The 21,479-nt window shown below is 33.9% G+C and overlaps 1 protein-coding gene across 1 annotated transcript in view; it reads left to right on the top strand.

Moving 5' to 3' along the window:
• The window catches only part of LOC101900976 (serine/threonine-protein phosphatase PP2A), a 31,800-nt gene extending 12,640 nt beyond the window's left edge, over positions 1 to 19,160 (top strand). Inside the window, exons 2-4 of the mRNA XM_005187457.4 lie at positions 13,442 to 14,005; positions 14,069 to 14,259; positions 16,754 to 19,160. Coding sequence (XP_005187514.1) covers positions 13,442 to 14,005; positions 14,069 to 14,259; positions 16,754 to 16,826 — 828 coding nt within the window. The 3' untranslated portion in view covers positions 16,827 to 19,160. The remainder of the gene's footprint in view (positions 1 to 13,441; positions 14,006 to 14,068; positions 14,260 to 16,753) is intronic.
• Positions 19,161 to 21,479: the final 2,319 nt, after the last annotated feature.

The raw sequence follows: 21,479 nt of genomic DNA, 5'->3' as shown, positions 1-21,479 counted from the left end.
TCATTGTTGTGTGTGTTGTTTTGTTTGTTTTGAAAGTGCATGTTTACTCAAACGTTTATTATTTGTGTGAAGAGAGAAAAATACTTGGTTCTTTATCTTTATTGGATTTAAGTATTATTTAAAGTGGAATATTTATGAAATATCGTATTTTATTATTACAAAATATTCTCAAATTGAAGTTATGGCAAGGTTAAAATTCTTGTTGTGCAAGAATTTTCTATTAAGTCCGAACGTAACAACATACAGGTCAAGGATGTAGTTTCGAAATTATTTTAATCTGGTAATATAAATTAGGTATTAATTTAAAACAAATTATTTAATATTTTTCTTTTCCTTCTAGAAATAAACATTTCATTTGCCGGTGCAATGCTGAAGATCACAACAGAAAATTTGTTCAGCATCCAACCAAAATGCAAAAATAGTTGTTGCTCAATTTGAATTTATTTTAATTACTTTCTTTTTATATATTGCCATGGCACCGTCATTATTATTTTTTCATTGTTGTTGTTGTTAATTGAATGATCAAATTCTTGGGCATTGAGTAATTTTCAAACAGTAGTGGGCTATTATTTTTTTGATTTCTTTGATTTACAGCAACAACAAGTGCCAAGAAATGCCATAATAACACCTCTATTAGTCATTTATTTGTGACCGGTTGCAGGCATAAATCTAAACATTTTCATTTCGGAATACATCAGCCAATTTGATGATGAACAACAAACATTTTGTGTAAATGAAATTTATGCAAATTCACAGTTTCCTTTTTTCGATGGAAAAATATTCCGACAGATTTCATAATATTATACAGACTAGAGGGCTAGAGTGAACAAGTTATCAATCCAATAGGAAATTTAAATCATCTTGAAGCTGAAAAGTCATACATTATTTATAAAAGAAAAAATCGAATTTTGTATAAAAGGATGGCATTTCCATTCATGGGTTATCATTTATGTACCCTACACCTTCTAGTGGAGTCCTACAGATATAAGATAATATATAGGTTTTCAAGAGATAATTGTGGTCTCCCATGGATCTTTCAGTGATTAAATTACGTCTATAAATCGTCACTTGATAAAAGAATTTTTGTATTGTATAGAATTGGGTGTTCCGGAATTAGAACTATTCATACCGCTCCGATTCTAAATCTTCTTAAAAGATTATAAATGAACAATTTGCTTTGAGCGCAAAAGCTCATTAAGTAATATTTTGTTTGTTTATATCCTCAGCCACATGGCTAGCGATGGTATATGTATATCATTTGATATGGCCAAAACGTGTTTCATCAAAATAACGGTTTTAGCCCCCAGATCTCTTCGGACCAAATCCGTTTCAGGACATTTGGATTCGATCTAGTTATGTCTGTCTGGCTGGGTGGTGCGCACGATAACTCTCGAAGGGAGTATCTGATTTGATCCTAACTTGGTACATCGTTATTTTATTGTCAAACTTAGATCGAGTTCGGTGATTAGCAAAATCGGTCTACTTCTTCTGGTAGCTCCCCCAAAAAATCAACATTTTGATAGAAAATAATTTACTGCACAGAAAGAGAAAGTATAATCCGATTTTGCTACAACTTTACATATGTTAATATTTGACTCATTGCTAGGACAGATGCGAAAATGGACAGTATCGCTCCACTTCATGAAGTGCTCCCTCACAAAGGGTCAAAATTTTGAAGAATTAAGGTCAACATATGGAATATCCACTAAGCTTATAAAACGCGAAATTAACATTCGATTTCATTCAGAATTGGCACATCTCAATATTTCCATTAACACAAGATCTGTTATAAAGATGGTAGAGATCGGACCATATGTTGTGGTAACCTTCCACACAAAGGGTTAAAGTTTTAAATAATCAAAACGATCATAAAATCCGAAGGAAGCTTCCGGTTCTCTTCATATTTCACACATCCCATTATTTCTACTAATACAATCTCTGCTAAAAAGATGATATATATCGGCCCACTGCTTCTGGCACCTAACCCACAAAGGGTCAAAATTATGAATATCCACGAAACTTATAAAACGCGAAATTAACATCCGATGCCATTCTTGGTACGTCTCAATATTTCTATCAACACAAGATCTGTTATAAAGATGGTAGAGATCGGACAATTCCTTCTGGTAGCTACCCCACAAAGGGGCAAAATTTTTAATAATTATAGCTATTATAAAAACCGAAATAAGCATCCGGTTCTCTTCATATTTCACACATCCCATTACTTCTACTAACAGAAGATTTGATTTGAAGATGGGAAATTCCGCTTCAATGCTTCTGGCACTTCCCCCACAAAGGGTCAAAATTTTTAATAATTTGAACTCTTATAAAATAGTATGTAAGAGTTCGATTTTCTTCAAATTACGCACATTACTATATTTTTATTAATTCCAGGGTGGGTGTGAAAATGAAATATATCGGTCCACTCCTTCTGGTACTTCCCCCACAATGGGTCAAAATTTTGAATATCCATGAAGCCCATAAAATGCGAAATTAACATCCGATTCCACTCAGACTTGGCACATCTCAATATTTCTATCATGACAAGATCTGTTATAAAGATGATACAGATCGGACCATTTCTTCTGGTATCTCCCCCACATGGGGTTCAAGAGTTTAAAAACAAAATGCTTAAAGGAAGCGAAATAAGCATCCAACTCTCTTCAGATTTTACACACACAAACATTTTTGCTAGCCCAAGATCTGTTGTGAAGATGATATATATCTGCGAACCCCATCTGGTACCTCACCCACAAAGGGTCTCAATTTCTAATGCTTTTATTTGTCATAACTTGCGAAACAAGTCAGCGATTCTTTACAACTTGCTATATCTAAAAATTTCTCTCAACCAGAAACCTGAGAGGAATATGAAATTTATAATTTCGCTGAGAATTGGATATAAATGTTCGATTTTCTTGTAATTTTGCCCATACCCATATTTTTATATGCAGATGAAGTGTGAAAATGAAAATGGGAAATGGTCTGCTAACTCAGCCAGATTTTAACATTTATCACAAATCTCTTATAATGTGAAGGAAGTAGCCGATATAGTCCGAACCTGGCTCGTCGCAATATTTATATCGTATTTATTTAGGTCCGATAAGAAATGGACAATATTGGCTCATTCCTTCGGAACCTACTGCATACAGGTTCAACAATTTAAATAATCATAACAGAAGTCAAAATATATTTAAATAATCGAACATTAGCTGAGGGTATATACATCTGTCGGCAAAACCGACTGATACTTTTTTTAACTTGTTTATTTTGAACATAAAACTTTGTTTTTGTATCCAAAGTCCGACAGAAGAACATATTTCTATTAACTAAAATATACTATTTTTAGAACAAACAAAAAAAAAAACTTTTCAAGTTAAGAATAACAGCGCGGCAACACTGGCTATCACAAGTAGTTGTTTAGCGCTGTTTGTTCTTTACGAGTCTTATTATTTATTTAGCTTCTTGGGTACATTAGTACTTAACCAAAAGCAATAGAATAATTTATTATATTTATATCCATTTGAGTGTATGCATATATTTGTAGTTATTTTCCACTATTTTTCTTAATTGGAATACAATTTTCCAAATATACCAAATTTTCGCTTTAATTAATATCTGTTCTTTTTAAATTATTCCAAAAATACAACCAGAATAAACCACCATGTAAATATTACAATTCAACTACTCCCTCAGCGAACATCAACTGAACCTTGTTGTAAACGCCCTCTTGGCTAGATATGAATGACACAATTTGGAAGTTCATTAACCTTCTCCCCTGAAAATGCTAGACAACAAACGGCAGCAGCAGAGATGGGCGGACAGACAGACAGACATACCAGCCAGCGTTCTCTTTGGCTTGCTAGCGTTATGAGCGTTGCGGTACCGAAATATCATAGTTTTTTTGTAGTTGTGCTGGGGCTGCCTGCATAAAATAAAAACCATAACAAAATGAAAAATAAACACAACAACATCAACAAAAATCGTGATTTGTATCATAAAAAAAATTGTGAAAAACAAAATATTAAAACAGAAAATTATGATACAACGAATGATAATATGCCAATTTACTGAGACACATTTTACATGCATACACTTTGTGGGGGGAAATTTTTCATATTGCTGTGCCGCCAAAGAGTTATCTATCACGTGACTTGTAGAGATATATCCGCAAATTGCTTTTCTTCAAGATTGTTTAAAAGTTTTATAAACCATTGATAAGCCAAATTGATAAATATATGAAGTATTTACGGAAGAATGGTAATTGCAACTTGAAAGGAATACAAAGCGCTTTTGGGAAACGTTTAAAATTTTTAGTTAAATTACGAACATTTGTATTCAGAGATATAATCACAAGAAAAATGTATCAGAAAATTTGAATTTTTGAAAGGGAGGGTTGGAAAAAGGCAGTTTTTCCTTCCTATTTTGATTTCGAAGCAGTTGGACAATATTGATCAATTCGTATCTAAACTAAGACTTATAAAAATATTACAACGTGCCAGATTTGGACTACTTCCTGAGATATGTGCAAATTTTTGCAAAATGTGGAAATATGCGTGAGGTAACAGATATAGCCGACCGAAATATTCTATTTTGATACTTCATCTAACACAAATAATTGGTATGTTCAAAATTTGAAGGAAATCGAACATTTATATCCAATTTTATGCGAAAGCAAGTTGTAAAGAATGGCCGACTTGTTTCGCAAGTTATGACAGATATATGTGTTGGAAATGGTGACCCTTTGTGGGTGAGGTGCCAGAAGGGGTTGTCGTTGCGTTAGCAAAATCTATTTGGATGTGTGAAATTTGAACAGAGTTGGATGTTTATTTCGCTTTCTTTGAACCCTATGTGGGGAGGTACAAGGAGAATGGTCCGATCTCTACCATCTCTACAACAGATCTAGTGTTGATAGAAATATTGAGATGTACTAAGTCTGAATGGAATCGGACGTTATTTTCGCGTTTTATGAGATTCGTGGTTATTCATTTCATTCATTTTTGACCATTTGTGACCAGAAGGAGATCTTGTGTTAGTAGAAATAATAAAATGTGCTAAATTTGAAGAGAACCGGATGATTTTTTTGAATTTTATGATCGTTTTTGTTATTCAAAATTTTGACCATCTTTATAACGATTCTGAATGGAATCGGATGTTAATTTCGTGTTTTATGAGCTTCGTGGCTATTCATAATTATAACCCTTTGTATGGGAGGTACCAGAAGAAATTGACCGATATATTCCATCTTCTCACCAAACATTGGGTTAAAAAAAATAGTGTGAAGTGTGTAATTCGAAGATAATTGGACACTTGGATTACATTCTATAAGAGTTCTAATTATTCAAAATTTTGACCCTTTGTGGGGGAGGTAGGGGATGGCGAGGACCGATATTGTCCATTTCGCTGTAGCATTGATGGAAATATTAGGATTTGTAAAGTTGAAGCAAAATCGGTTTATCGGATATTGTACATTTTCGTTCCTGCTGTAGCATTGATGGAAATATTAGGATTTGCAAAGTTGAAGCAAAATCGGATTATCCTTTCTCTTTCTGTGCATTGAATTATTTTCTTTTAAAATGTTGACATTTTGTGACTTAGACCGAACTCAATCTAAGTTTGACAATAATATTACGATGTACCATGTTTGAATCAAATCGGATACTCCCTTTGAGAGTTATCGTTCGCACCAGCTAGATAGACAGACAAACGGACGGACGGACGTACATCTCTAGATCGACTCCAAATGTCCTGAAATGGATTTGTTCCAAAGAGACCTAGGGTCTAAAACCACTATTTCGATGAGGCACGTTTTGGCAGTATCAATTGACATATGGCTGAGGGCATAAAAATAATCCTCTTCAAGTTTTTAGTGGGTACAGACGACATGTTAAATTACCAAAACAGTACGTCTATATATTCTTTATGTTCGCTCATAAAAATACAAATTTACTTTTTTCTGGGTAATGATAACTCCAAAACGGTTTATTCAACCGATGAAAACACGAAGTGCAATTGAAAATTAAATTTGGATTTTATCAATGGAGTAGTATCATATTTTACTGTCTGGTATATATTTTTGAGAAATTGCTATCTTATTACTGAAACCTGAAACGATAATTTAAGGTCCAGGGTATGGAAATAGTAGCAAAACTTTCAATATTGATAAAGTTTAGAAAGAGTATTCACTCCCCAGATCGGCTAGAAAATTTGGCCGAAATCTCCAAAAATATATTCAGGTATAGTGTATCCCATGCATAATAATTTTCTGTGGGATACTAGATTTAATCGCAGGTTCAAAAATGTGCATGAATATCACAAATCCTATCATCCAGAATGCGTAGGATTATACATTAATGGGAAATCGTAAAAAATATCTTCTCTCACTTGGGACGAAGGATATGAAAGCTGACCTTTAAATACCAATGACTGGCATGACAGGTCAAAAAAAAACTGATCCTCTCTTTAAAAAAATCTACCTCATGCTATATATAAATTGAACTTAACTATGGCAATCATGTCGTTGGCTCATAAAAATTATGGATACACATTTTTTGTTTAAAAAAGTCACATTTTTTTCGTTAAACTTTTCATAGTTTTTTTTATACATCTAAGTACTCTCATAACTAATATTTTTAACATAATTTATAGGCTATAGGCATGCAAAGCATAGGCTGCTGTTGTTTTTCTTCTGTTTTCCTGTAATATTCCATAAATAAGCCATGAGTAGAGTGAATACGCCGGGAAGGGAAATATTGGGAGCCAGTACCAACTGCTACTATGAAACATTTCCTTAGGGGTGTAGTAAATAACCTCTTGACACTTTGTGTGCCACTAAACACACACATACACAGAAAGAGCCATGGGAGAGCCATCCATCCATTCGATAGCGAGACAGTTGTTGCTATTGTTATGTATTTCCCCCGATGATGACAATAACAGCGATTGACTGGCTGAAAAAAAACAAAATACACTATCAACTTCAACTATTCGAAAAAAATATATAAAACGAAACAAGAAAACACTTGAGAAAATTTCACGGAAATCTCTGATTGCAGTAATGCCGGGTAGTGGTGCAAAGTACAATCTTGTCAGTGTGGATTTGATTTTTTGTTTTGTTGTTGGTGACTATGATGGCTGAGAATCCATCGACCTCAAAGTACAAGAAAACAGTGATGTTTTATATTTGTTTCCCAAATTTGGTTATTTTTCAAATTGGCTAGAATCTAGAGGAGAAAAACTACCACGGTTTGTTTTGTATTTGATTTTTTTTGCTTGAACTGCGTAATTTCTTTTTTTTTATTTCACATTTCAGATTTTGCATAGCATAGCATTGGTTCCGTCGTTTCTGCTTGGTATATGTATATGCTGCTTCCTAAATCGTTTCCTTTTTATAACGATGACCAAATGAGTGACAGGAAGATATACGACAACCGTCGTATTACACATATAATTTTTTGGCAAATTTTTGCGGAAGCCGTTCTTTTTGTTGCTACGACGACAATGGACGATCGTCCAATTTCTTCTTCATTCATTGTCTTGAGAGCGTCATCGAATTTGCTGCTGTATTGCCTGTCCGACTGCCTTAATGTATGCACCATCATCTTTTCACCTCGTGGAATCGTGTTTGATTAGAAATTGTTAAGAGCTGCCGTCTGCCTGCCTGCCACCATTATTTAATTTCAATGTTTCTGCTAGGCCTCCCTTCCGGCCCCTTGCATTAAAATTGTATTATTTTTATTTGTTTTTCTACCTCCAACTAAGCAATAAATGACAGCGACGACGACAACAATATCGGTCGGCCATGGTGTGTGTTTTGTTCGCAATTATGGCTTTTTTGTGTTGGCTTGTCCGCTCGCTCGGTACCGGTCAATATAGTATTTTTATATGTCTATATCGGTGCATCGATGCCGCCGCTTTCTCTTCTAATACATTGGTTTCATTGAGGCATTTGCCAACTCAAACGATGATGATGATGAGGTTGGCGTCAGCTCAGCAACGAATATCAAGAGTGAATTTTGTCCCTTTTTCTATTTTTTTTTTTGGTTTCACAAACTTAGTCAGTTATCGGCGAGCCGGTCAGCATTGCCGCCGCCACATAGCCAAGAAGATTTATTTATGTTTGCAAACTATTCTAAATATAATTTGTGTTTTGTTTTATTTTTTTCTTTTTCTTTTATTTATTTTGCTCAAAAAACAAACATGGCAAAACATTGAAAGCGGCGTTGAACGATGACGACGATGTTGGCCGTTTGTTGGCATTATCTAATGTGGGTTTGTGGTGGCCTCCTCCCCTAGGTTGTTTTTGTCTTTAAGAGGTTATGAATTGTTTGAATGGTCAAGTGGAAATCAAGAGAGAGGAGGGAGGAGGATTGTCCAACAGGGCCTTATGGGGTCAAATTAGGGTCCACTGCAAATATTTTTTATAGCAGGAAACCCCTCTAGAAATCTATGGAAATTTGATTTTAAGTCTCCTCTGGACGCATATAGATTAATATCGGCTTCAACCTATTAAAAAAAATGTTGTCTGTTAGATTTCAATTTTCGATAGAGTACTGAATCCTTATTATTATTTTTATAATTATATGACCCATGAACAATTCTTTTCAAGTAATTATACCCACAGCCATATGGCCGTAGAGGGTATATATCATTTGATACGGCCGAAACGTGTCTCATCGAAATAACGGTTAAGACCCTAGGTCTTGTTGTTTCAGGACATTTGGAGTCGATCTAGCAATGCCCGTCCGTCCATCTGTATGTCTGGTTGGCTGTTGCGCACGATAAGTCTCCAAGGGAGCAAAATAAAAAAAAAACTGCAACGTACTCAAACGCCATAATTTTTACATTTTTTTTAAATTTTATTGAATGAAAGCAAATATGTCGGAAATAGCATCAAATTTTAGAATAAGTTTAGATTTGTTCGAATTGGTCACCTTTGGCACGAATTATGGCCTTCAAACGGCCATTGAAACAGTCACAGACTACCCGAATGTTTCTCAGCGGTATTTTAACCCATTCCCGGCGAAGCGCATGCTTGAAGTGATCGACACTTTGGTATTTTTTTTAGTGCCAACCTTGCTTTCCGTAATACGGAAATTTTGGTGGCCATTGTGCGCTGGAAATTAAGCGAGGAACCTAAATTTGGTACCATTATTGGGTGGCGCGTGCTGAGTGCGATGGTGCTGAGTCCTATTGGAATGTTCAAGGTCTGCGGCCTAAATGTTTGCTTGCCTCCAGAATATTTTCGCATTTATTCTGATGCCACGGTCGATTAATACGAGCGGAGAGAGAGCGACCATTGGCGGCCCACACAATCACCATGGCCGGCGCTTGAATTCTGATGGCCAACCGAAGGTGCACATTTTCAGCTGACCTCTTTGGCAAGTTAAGACGATCATTTTGTTTGTTTACAAACTGCTGGACAACGATTTTTTTCTCATCGGAGAAAACGAAATTCGGCAGTTCACAACTTTCGGCCACGTAAAGCAACTCTTTAGCTCTTTTGAGTCTATTTTCTTTCTGTTGCGGTGTAATTTCTTGCCCTTTTTGGAATTTCAATGGCTTTACCTCGAGCTCATTTTTCAATATTTGCCGAATGGAATATTGCCATATGTTCAGCACACGATCCATTTTTCGGCCACTGCGACGCGGGTTTCGATCAAGTCGCTTCTTTACTTTTCGAACCATTTCTGCTGATGTTGCTGTTTTCTTCCGTCCACTTCCACGGTAACGAGTAACGAGCGATGGTACGAGACACAAAAGATTTATTCACATTTAAATGCTGAATGCTCTAACGATAGCCACTTGTGGTTTTCCAGTCAAATATAAAGAGATCTCACTATCACGCTTGAATTCCATCACGAATAACTTTTTTCTGGAAAATTCTCATCAAAATGCTTTTGTACGCTTGTAAATAATAAAATGAGCTGTCACTGGAATAATTTTAACAGCTTTCGGACGAGTGGCTAAGAAATGAACGCAGTCTGAAATTGGTTGCAGCTTTTTCATCTAATCGTATACTGTAATTAGAATTTCATTTTTCATAAAGAATTCGTTTTTTCGTCCTTAATGATTCTTTATCTATTCTCTATCTATTCGCTCGTCTAACAAGACCCCTTTGTAAAAGAAAACAATTTGCAAAAAAGCTTTCTTCATTGGATTTAACCCTATAGTTTTAGTTGTCTTCTTTATCCCAAAAATCCTATTTCTAGAATGTGACTCATTGAAGCTCATCCACCAATGTTCCAGAATTTCAATAAATTCCATCTTTTTTTACTCTATGATTCACTTAAATGGGCCTTGTGTAAGGCTTGATGCAAAAACAATACCCAATTTTTTCTCCTCCCCTATGTCGCTACCGACTGCTTTTATCGACGTTCCTTATAAAAATACGAAGAAAAAAGGGTCACCAAGGTACATTTATTTACATTTAAATGGTTTTAGGTCATTGAGTTAATTGGTTGTTGTGTGACATTGTTAAAAATAGCACATGAAGATGTGTCTCATCAATCGAATTCAATGATTTGTGTTCGTCACTCAGGCAGGCAGTCAGTCAGTCTCTGTGCACATGGTTATCACAAAGCAGCACATTGGCATCGATTGAATGTAGGGAAGAGCATTCAATTGGTTGTGTCGAGTGCATTTGTTCTAAAACGGGAATTGAAACAATATAATTTTTGGGTGGGAGATTTTCAGATTAATTTGAATTTTATCAAAAAAAAAAAAAAAAAAAAAAATTAACTGATTCAAAGTTTTTGGAAATAATCAGTTGAATCAGTTTTTTGTAAATAATTTTTCTGCCATAAATCACCGGCTGGCGTTTTCGTAAAAGAAAAATAATTGTTTTTTGAGGTAATTTAGTTTAAGTTTTAGCCGAAATTTAAATAAGTCATGACTTATGCCAGAAAAAGTTCCCATATGCATTTTCGACTTTAAAGTCGAGTTGAATTTCGAAATTGAACAGCATGTGTCGAAGACTGTACAAAATCTGTGTATAGTTTATAATTTTCGTTTCTTTACATCATTTCACTCGCATTTCCAGAATATTTTTCCATACTTATTTCCATACCCTACAAAAGAAAATTGCGTTGATAAAAAGTGACACCATATAATGGTCTTGTTGTTTATCATCATACTTCACCACCAGCTGCCATGTTACCCACATCACATGTACTTCCTTTGTGCTTATTTTTTATTTTTTTTCTGAACTTTTGTCTGAGAACAAGTGGGTACAGTTTGAATATTTCATAATAGTCAATGACATCAAACACTTTTTGAATATAGTGATTATTTGTTGGAATAGGCCTTAGGTTCTACTTTGAACTTAAAAAGCCAAACTTTAAATGAAAATAAGAAAATTGAAGCTCTAGAGAGATTACAACTGATGGACATGAATTGAATGACACCAAATTACTTAGCAAAGAAGATTGGGACCTTCCGTAAAATGCCTAAAAATGTTTGATGCTCCAGGTTGCTAATTTTAAACTAAAAGAATTTTTTTATAAATAAGGTAGCGGGCTTTGTATGATGATACCACAGTGGTGGCGAATTTGAAAGAAACAAGTAGAATAGTATCAGTCGGGTTTTCCGACAGATGTATACCCCCAGGCCTTGAGTTATGATTATTCAAACTGTTAATTCTTTATGGGGGAGGTTCCGAAGCAGTTGGACAATATTGACCAGTTCGTATCTGATCTAAGATTAATATAAATATCACAACATGCCGGATTTGGGGTATATCGACTACTTCTTATACTTTATGTGAATAAGAGCAAATTTTTTGAAAATTTGGAAATATGTGTGAGGTACCAGATATATCGAGCCGAAGTATTCCATTTCCATACTTCATCTAATACAGATAAAAATATTCCCATGAGCAAAATTTGAAGGCAATCGAACATCTATATCCAATTTTATGCCAAATTATGAATTCTGATAAATTACATATTCATATCAGATTTCTGGTTAAGGGAAATATTTATTTCGCAAGTTATGGCAGACAAAAAAAAAAAGTATTGGAAATTGTGATTCTTTGTGGGTGTGGGTACTAAAAAGGGGTTGGCAGATGTATATCATCTTCACAACAGATCTGCCGTTAGCAAAAATATTTGGATATGTGAAATTTGAAGAGAGTTGGATGCTTATTTCGATTTCTCTGGGCTTTTTGTTTTTCAAAATCTAGAACCCTATGTGGGGGAGGTACCAGAAGAAATAGTGCGATCTCTACCATCTTTATAAAACATCTTGTGTTGATGGGAATATTGAGTAGCACCAAGTGTGAATGGAAGCGGACGTTATTTTCGCGTTCTAAGAGCTTTATGGGCGCTCTAAATGTTGAACCTTTGTGGGGGATGTACCAGAATAATTGGACCGATATATCCCATCCTTACACCGGAGCGTGGTTTAACAAATATATTGTGATGTGTGAAATATAAAGAGAATCAGATGCTTATTTCGGATTTTATAATAGTTTTTATAATTCAAAACTTTGACCCCTTGTGGGAGAGGTACCAGAGGAAATAGTCCGATCTCAACCATCTTTATAACAGATCTTGTGTTGATGGAAATATTGAGATGTACGAAGTCTGAATGCAATCGGACCTTATTTTCGCGTTTTAAGAGCTTCTTGGATACTTAAAATGTTGACCTTTTTTGGGTAGTGTACCAGAAGGAGAGAACCGATATATCTCATCTTCACACCAGACCTTGGATTAATAAATAATATTGTGATGTGCATGATTTGAAGACAATCGGACTCATACATCACATTGTATGAGAGTTATAATTATTCAAAGTCCTAACCCTTTGTGGGGAGGTACTCAATAGAGTGAACCGATATTGTCCATTTTCGCACCTGATCTGGCACTGATGCCAACATTAGGATTTGCAAAGTTGAAGCAAAATCGGATTGTCCTTTTCCTTTCTGTGCATTAATTTATTTTCTATGAAAAAATTGACATTTTGTGAGGGAGGTACCCGAAGTAGAGGACCGATATTGCCCATCTCCGAACTCGATCTAAATTTCAAAATAATATTACGATGTACCTAGTTTGGATCAAATCGGATACTCTTTTCGAGAGTTATTGTGCGCACCAGTCAGCCAAACAGACGGACGGACATCGATAGATCGACTCCATATGTCCTGAAACGAATTTGGTTTTTGGCCGTATCAAATGATATATATCCTCCCTAGCCATATGGCTGAGGGTACAAAAATCTCAATTTCATTTCTAGAAAACGTTTAATATTCTTTTCAAAGGTTACATTTATTTCAAATCGTCATCGGTGTACTACATTTTTCCTCCATTGCGATCAAAAAAAAAAAAAAAAACATTTTCTTATTAAAAAACATTTTCTTAAATTATATTTCTGTATTTAAATGATTTCAAAATATTTTGATTTTTTATTAATTAATTTCCCTTTTCTTCTCTCCTTTTCATTGCAGGCCAAGGAAATTCTTTCCAAGGAATCAAATGTTCAAGAAGTCAAATGTCCTGTAACAGTATGCGGAGATGTTCACGGTCAATTTCACGATCTTATGGAACTCTTCCGGATAGGTGGCAAATCACCCGATACAAATTATCTGTTCATGGGTGATTATGTCGATCGTGGCTATTATTCGGTCGAAACTGTTACACTATTGGTTGCCCTCAAGGTGCGCTATCGCGAGAGAATCACCATTTTGCGTGGCAATCATGAATCCCGACAAATCACTCAAGTTTATGGCTTTTACGATGAATGTCTGCGCAAATATGGCAATGCCAATGTTTGGAAATATTTTACCGATCTGTTTGACTATTTGCCACTGACCGCCTTGGTTGATGGCCAGATATTCTGTTTACACGGTGGCTTGAGTCCATCGATCGATAGTTTGGATCACATCCGCGCGCTGGATCGCCTGCAAGAGGTGCCGCATGAGGGACCCATGTGCGATTTGCTATGGTCCGATCCCGATGATAGAGGTGGCTGGGGTATTTCACCACGTGGTGCTGGTTACACCTTTGGTCAAGTTAGTTTATTGTTTTATTTAACTACTTCAACTTTTAATATATATTTTTTGTTTTTCCCGCAGGACATTTCGGAAACATTTAACAGCACAAATGGCCTAACATTGGTATCACGTGCCCATCAATTGGTCATGGAAGGTTATAATTGGTGTCACGACCGCAATGTTGTCACAATTTTCTCAGCGCCAAATTATTGTTATCGTTGTGGCAATCAAGCGGCCCTTATGGAATTAGACGATTCACTTAAATTTTCATTGTAAGTGTGCAACAAGTGTCCTATATACAGCTTTATTATTATTTATTTTTCAATTTACCACTTCAATATGAAGTTTTTGGATTTCTATTGATATTTCCATTATCACCACTTTGTGAGACAGTTTATCATTTATTTTATTTAAATGCACTTGATTTGTTTTGCCATTTTCTATTCTATCTCTCCTCCGTCTGTCGCACCACCCCCAAAACATATTCATTACTGCAGTGTTTTTTATTATCTAATCTGGAAATTTATTTACTATTTATCGTTGTGTTTATATTTTAAGAATTTGCCGTAATCATTTATTTAGAAGTCTACGTGAGATTGCCTTATTTTTTTTATCAGAAAGTCTATTATCACAACTACTACCATTACTATTATTGTTATTATTATTATTCCCCTTACTGATAAGTCCACCTGCCATTTTTTCGCATTCATACTGAAACTGCAAAAATTATATTTCTTAACCCATGTATTACTAATGGGGAAAGTACCTGGGTATATCTGGGATTTATGTGAAACGTTTTATAAATGAGAGGAAAAATACGAATTCAGAAAAATACCATCTAAAAGCGAAGTGCGTGGAAGGCTAATAGTCATTTATATGGTTGACCAAATTATATACATTTTGAGAAATAATTATGTCTCTTTCCGATCAGGGGTATAAGCATGTCTTCTTTTAAAAAATCGGGAAATTTGAGTGGATATGAGTTTCTTAGACTGCTAAGATTTATATACCTATTAGATTTTATTTTTTTTACAACGAAGTAATTCTATGATTGACGACTATAAATTTGTCCTCGTTTTAGAGATCAGTTGATCAAATTCAAACCAAATAACTATCTCCTTTAAACCGTATGTTAGCAAAAAGCACATTCGAGTTGGATTTCAAAAATTAAAAGCGGGACTTGAAGACTATGAAAATTCTTGTTTATTTTACAATGATTGTTTCTTTACTACATTTCCAGAATATTTTTCCATACATATTTATTCCATACAAAAAGAGTTAAGTTGATAATAAGTGACATCAGAATGGTCATCACTCCACCACCAGCTGCAATGTTACCCACATTACTACAACTTCTTTGTGCTAAAATCCGAGTGCATGGAAGATTAATAGTCCTTTGTATGGTAGACCAAATCATATAATTTTTGGGGAATATTTGTTTCTCTTTTTAATCATGGGAGAATGCACTAACTTTTGTCTAGGAGAGAATTGAAAGATCAGTGAATGGGTCTTCCTTTAGCTTCTTCATATAGATCATAATTAGAGCTTCTTTTCGAAGATCAGAAAGTCTTCTTAAATAAAATTTGGAGAACTTCTGATTGAAGTCGAAAAATTGTCAGATAGTACACCTTCAAGTATTCGTGTTCTACTGATATAATATTAGAAGGCATTCCGGTGGAAGACCAAGTGGTCTTCTGACTATGATATATGGATAAATATTGCAGACCATTAGGCCCTCTTAGGTTTTGTTTTTGAAGAGCAGGAGTTCATCTTAAAGAAGATCAGAAGGTTTTATGATTGTAGTGCGAAAGGTTATCAAAAATGACACATGTAGGTATTTATATTCAAGATTATGGGATCTTTTGATAGAAGATTAGATGGCATTACGGAAAAAGACCGACTTTCTGATGCCTTAAGAAAAAGTGCAGAAGTTTTTTCGTTATAAGAGACCATTGGGTTCACTTATGGAGGAAAATAAGCTTCTATTTTCGAAAATCGAAGAGTTTTCCCTAAGAAGGACACACTTTATTTTGATAGACGTCCGAAAGGACCATTTGGTATTCATGTTCAAGAATATGAGATCTATTAATATAAGATCAGAGGGTATCCGGTAGTCTTCTGGTTTTCTGATCTATAGATTAAAAGTATAGAAGTGTTTTTTTTATAAGAGACCATTACATCCTCTAGGACTTACCTTCGGAGATTTTCTTAAGGAAGATGCGAAGGTCTTTTTATAGAAGTCCCATTAGGTATACATATTCTATATTTAAGATCTATTGATAGGCCGAATGCTCTTCCGACTTTCTGATTCACAGATAAAAAATACAGACGTTTTTTTATTAGAGACCAGTTGGTTATCTTATGGTGCACATTTAGGTTTTCGTATAGATAATAATTAAGTCTTTTCATAAAGGCAATATGGATTTCTTTTTGAAAATCAGAAGGTTGTCCTACGAAAGGCCGAAAGATTATCGGATAGTACACCATTGGGTTTTTATTTTTAGGATCATAAGATCTATTCATAGAAGATTATGAGGCATTCTGAAAAAAGGCAAAAGAACTGATATGGTAGAATACAAAAAGACCTTGTTAATAAAGGACGAAGCGGTTTTCTGATATAATAGCAGAGGTTCTAAATTGTATAAATTGTATCAAAATTTCCAAAAACCCTAACTGTATAATATAAACTTTTATATTAAAGCATCCTCTAAACGATTTGATCAAAATGATTTAAATATTTTCCCCCATTTCCTATTCCATTTACAGCCTACAGTTCGACCCAGCACCAAGACGTGGAGAGCCCCATGTTACACGAAGAACACCAGATTATTTCCTTTAAGAGAAATTACCTACAACAACAAGTAAAACAGCAGAAAATCCGAAACATTACAACAACAAGAACATTTACATTTATTACTATATAAAATACTAATGATAATAAAACAAAAAATAAAAAATAATAATACAAAAAGAACAACAACAACAAATGCAGAAATGCAACAAACAACTAGTAAGCATTATCATCAAGAATACGACGAACAACCCGATTGTAGAGGAAAAAACGCGAACGCTGATGGCAGAATGGAAGGAAAAGGAGAGAGAAGAAGAAGAAGGAAAATGATGAGAACGAAGTAGGCCGAAGATGAAAAGAATGCATTGATGAAAAAAAATGGAACACAGTGAAAGTAAAATAAAATAAAAAACAAATAAAAACAGCAAAACAAAATTAAAAACATAATTTATATACAATTAGTTACAACAAAGCTGTAATTTAGAAAGTAACAACAACAACAAACAAACAAAATAAAAACAAAAGAAAACTTAATAAAAAAATAGAGAAAAACAATTAAATTATACAAAAAATGCGAGTAATTTTAAACTACACCAGAGAAAAACAAAACAAACAAACCAATCGTTAAACTTTAAGCCAAGCAGTTATTTTTGATTTTTTCTAAAACAAATACCATTTACGAAACCCCTGCCCTACACACCCACACATACACACACTCAACAGTAAAACTATGCCTTAACTTCCGAACCGAAAATCATTGTGAAGAAAGGAAAATTAGGAGTTTTAAGGAAAAAATAAAAAAGTAAGGAATGTTAGGCATGTTGTTCGTTTCGATGATGAGACACTATCACACACACAACCACTTCTCCCTCCCTCCCAATCAATCCCTGACGAGTATCCAAAGGCTGAAAGAAGACAAGTTACGAAGCAAACTGCTGTCCCACTACCACTACCACAGAGATCGAGATGGGACTTTATTTCTAAAGCTAATACAAAAGAAAACAAAATAAAGGCAAGCAAATTAATTAATTGTTTTAGCTGGCTGGCTCAATATGTGAATTATACAAACAAAGAAACAAAATAAAGCCCGTTATTAATAACAATTATAATTGAACATTTATTTATATTTAAGCAAAGAAGAAAATATTAAATAAATAAAAACAACAACCATATGAGAAAAAGAACAAAAAAAGCTAAACAAAAATAGTTTGTACTTTTAAAATGAGGGCGAAAGCGAGGCGCAAATACTACTACTGGAGGAATATAGAAAAAAAAAAAAAAACAAAAACATACCCCAAATCCTGATGACTGTTTTCCAACAGCAACAAAAAACAAATAGTTCCACCACATTCTATTAGCAAATATCACTAGATTCTTTATCATCACCATCTATCAACATTATTCTACGCGGATTTTTCTTCAATGCAGCAATACCTATTTATCAGTAGAGATCATCACCTCATCAAAAATGAGAAAAAATGCAGCAGCCAATCATTCATCCATCCATCCATCAATACTTTCGTTCGTCATATCATCTCACATCCTGCCTCCATTCATGCATCGTTCATTCATTCGTCACCATAAGATAATGTTAATTTTTTCTTTTTTTTTTGTTTTGAAACAAAGTAAAATCTACTTAAAACTGTTTAGAGAAAAAACCAACAACAACATAACATAAACAAAAAACAACAACAAATTGCAAATAAAATGTGAAAACAATTACAATTTATTAATTAAAATGAACAAAATAAAAACAAAATTATATATACATTATATTTTATTGCTAAATAAGGCGAATAAAATATTAAAAATAAAAAACAAAACCAGAAAAACTATAATACATCTAAAATATATTTAAAAAATTTTATTTAAAATAAATAATGACTTTTGATTCTTTATGATATTTGCTTTTTCTCACCAAAACACTCACTCACATACTACATACATACATACATTTAAAGAAAAGCAGAATAACATTTTCAATCTAAATCATGTTACAACACAAACACACACACACCTACATAAATATATACACTCCTTTTCTTACATTTTGTATTATCATATATATAAATATTAGCGATTCTTTTGTATTTTTCTATACATATAGAAGGTGATCATCCCACTTTTTTTTCCAAAAAAGAAGAGAAAAACATTATTTTTTTTACAAATTTAATTTAATTTAAAAATTTGTGCCATTAAAGCTTTAACATTGCTGCGCGAACACATTTATATGTTTTCTACTCTTTTTTCCTAAACTCTTTCTTTTTTTTAATAATTTAAATTTGTTTTCTTATACAAACATACGAAATATTATATTTATAAATAAAAATTATGAAAATTTTGGAATTTTTTGATAAGTAAAATAATAAATAATAATAATAAAATTTTTGTTTACAATAAATCCACAATAATGCTGAGGAAATATATTTGATTTTATACCACGCCAAGACAATGTCCTATAGGGATAAAAAATGTTTGTCCCGATAGGTTACTACTCTTAAGTGTAAAATTCATCAGCAAAGTGACACATCCTAATGTTCTTCCGATTATATTGAAGATGCACGTTTTTGAAAATGAAATGTAAAAAAATCAATTTTTTAAACCCGAGGAAGAATTCATTAACAAATATCGACAAAATCTATGTTAATATACCACGAAATTGTCTTCTCGTATTCTACTCCTGGGTTGAATATTAAGCCCAGATGTAAAATTTATCAAGGAGTTTCCACATTCATTTAGAGAAATTTTATTGAGATTAATGTACTTCCGATTATATTGATGATACACGTTTTTTTAGAATGAAAAGTGAAAATATCCTTTTTTAAAACCCAAGGATGAATTCATAAACAAATTTCTACGAAATCTATGTCAATATTCCACGAAATTGTCTTCTCATATTCTAATCCTGGTAGCTTCAGAATCCAGCTACTAGTGTTGAATTTTCTCTGATAGAATATTTCCAATTGGCTTGTATTTAATCCCACTCGTATAGAAAAATGAACGAAATTCTCTTTTTATTAAAAAAAAACTTCAAAATTAAATTATTTAGAATTCCAAACTTGTTTAAAATTGTAGAAAAATTCGATAGCATTTTATAAGATGACCCTAATTCAATATACTATATTTTTATACTCCCCACCATTCTATGGAGAGTATATTAACTTTGTCCGTTTATAATCTCATGTAAGACCTCGAAATACTCATGTAAGACCCAACAAAGTATATATATTATTAAGCAGCGTAAAATTCTAATTCGATTTAGCCATGTCCGCCAGTTGTTATCTCGCTATCTTTCGAACGAATTCAGATAGAAGGCTAAAAGTGTATTTTGCCGGTCAACGTTTTCATATAACCCCCATATAACAGTACCCCCTAATATTCGGTATTTTGATGATTTTAGCGGTATTATTTACCGGAATGGTTTCAAATTTCGTGTAATAGATTTCGTAATAGATACTACAGATTATTAGAATCGAATATGCAGGTCCACGTCTTCATATAGTCCCCTACTTATATTCGGTATTTTGATGATTTTAGTGACACTCTTTTGCGGAATTGTTTCAAATTTCGTAGTTAAAGTTTGTATTGGATACTACAGCCTACGATAGAAAATTGCTTTTAGCGGCATTACTCACCGGAATTATTTCAAATTTCGTATTCGTAAGTTCGGAATCGGTACTACAGCCTATAATAAAAAATTGCTCACGTAAGACTAGACCACACTTCGTAAAACCTTAAATTATGGGGGTTTCATTTGAGAGGTGTTTTTTACGGATTTTTTTTAACATTTCAAGTTCCTTCAAAATGGTGGAGGTATTAAAAGTTCGGCCCGGACGAATTTAGTTGCTTTTTTACTTGTTAGCAGTGCGCTAAGGCTGAATGATATGGACGACTGTTATAAATGTTAAATCCTTGGACTTAAAGTATGTTTATACTCCCCACTGCAGTATGGAGGGTATATTAAGTTTCTCATTCCGTTTGTAACTGCTCAAAATAAAAAAAATATTGACCCCATAAAATATATACAGGGTGAGATAAAAAACTACAACCAAGAGAAACGTCATAATTTTTACATTTTTTTTTTAATTTTATGAAAGAAAAATATATCGGAAATAGCATCAAATATGAGAATAAGTTTAGATTTGTTCGAATTGGTCACCTTTGGCACGAATTATGGCCAATGAAACCGTCACACGCTGCCCGAATGTTGCTCTGCGGTATTTTGGACCATTCCAGGCGAAGCGCTTGCTTGAGGTGATCGACACTTTGGTATATTTTAGTGCCAAACTTGCTTTCCAAAATACTCCAGACACAATAGCCCAACGAATTGGTATCCGGAGATTTTGGTGGCCGTTATGCGCTGGAAATGAAGCGAGGAAACTCATTTTGTAACCATTTTTGGGTTTGCGCGTGCTGAGTCCTGTTGGAGTGTCCAAGGTCTGCGTGACCAAGGCTTTAATACACCCTCTAGAATATTTTCACGATAATATTCGCCATTTATTCTGATCCCACGGTCGATTAATAAACGTCAAATGTTAGTGTTAGACCCAAGTTATTTTTGTCTAAACTTTCTCAAAGAAAGATGAAGCTCAAGTTAATGTCGAATAAAATGTAATGGATTGTGAGAGTTAACCCTTTGAGTAAAATTGATTTTTTAACTTCAGTGGGGGTCATTTCCAAATCGTAATCATTAATCTTTTT

The sequence above is a fragment of the Musca domestica genome, unplaced genomic scaffold (genome assembly GCF_030504385.1).
Source record: "Musca domestica strain aabys unplaced genomic scaffold, Musca_domestica.polishedcontigs.V.1.1 19, whole genome shotgun sequence".
NCBI lineage: Eukaryota > Metazoa > Arthropoda > Insecta > Diptera > Muscidae > Musca > Musca domestica.
Note: the sequence above shows the minus strand (reverse complement) of the source record. Positions and strands in the feature narration are given on the sequence as shown.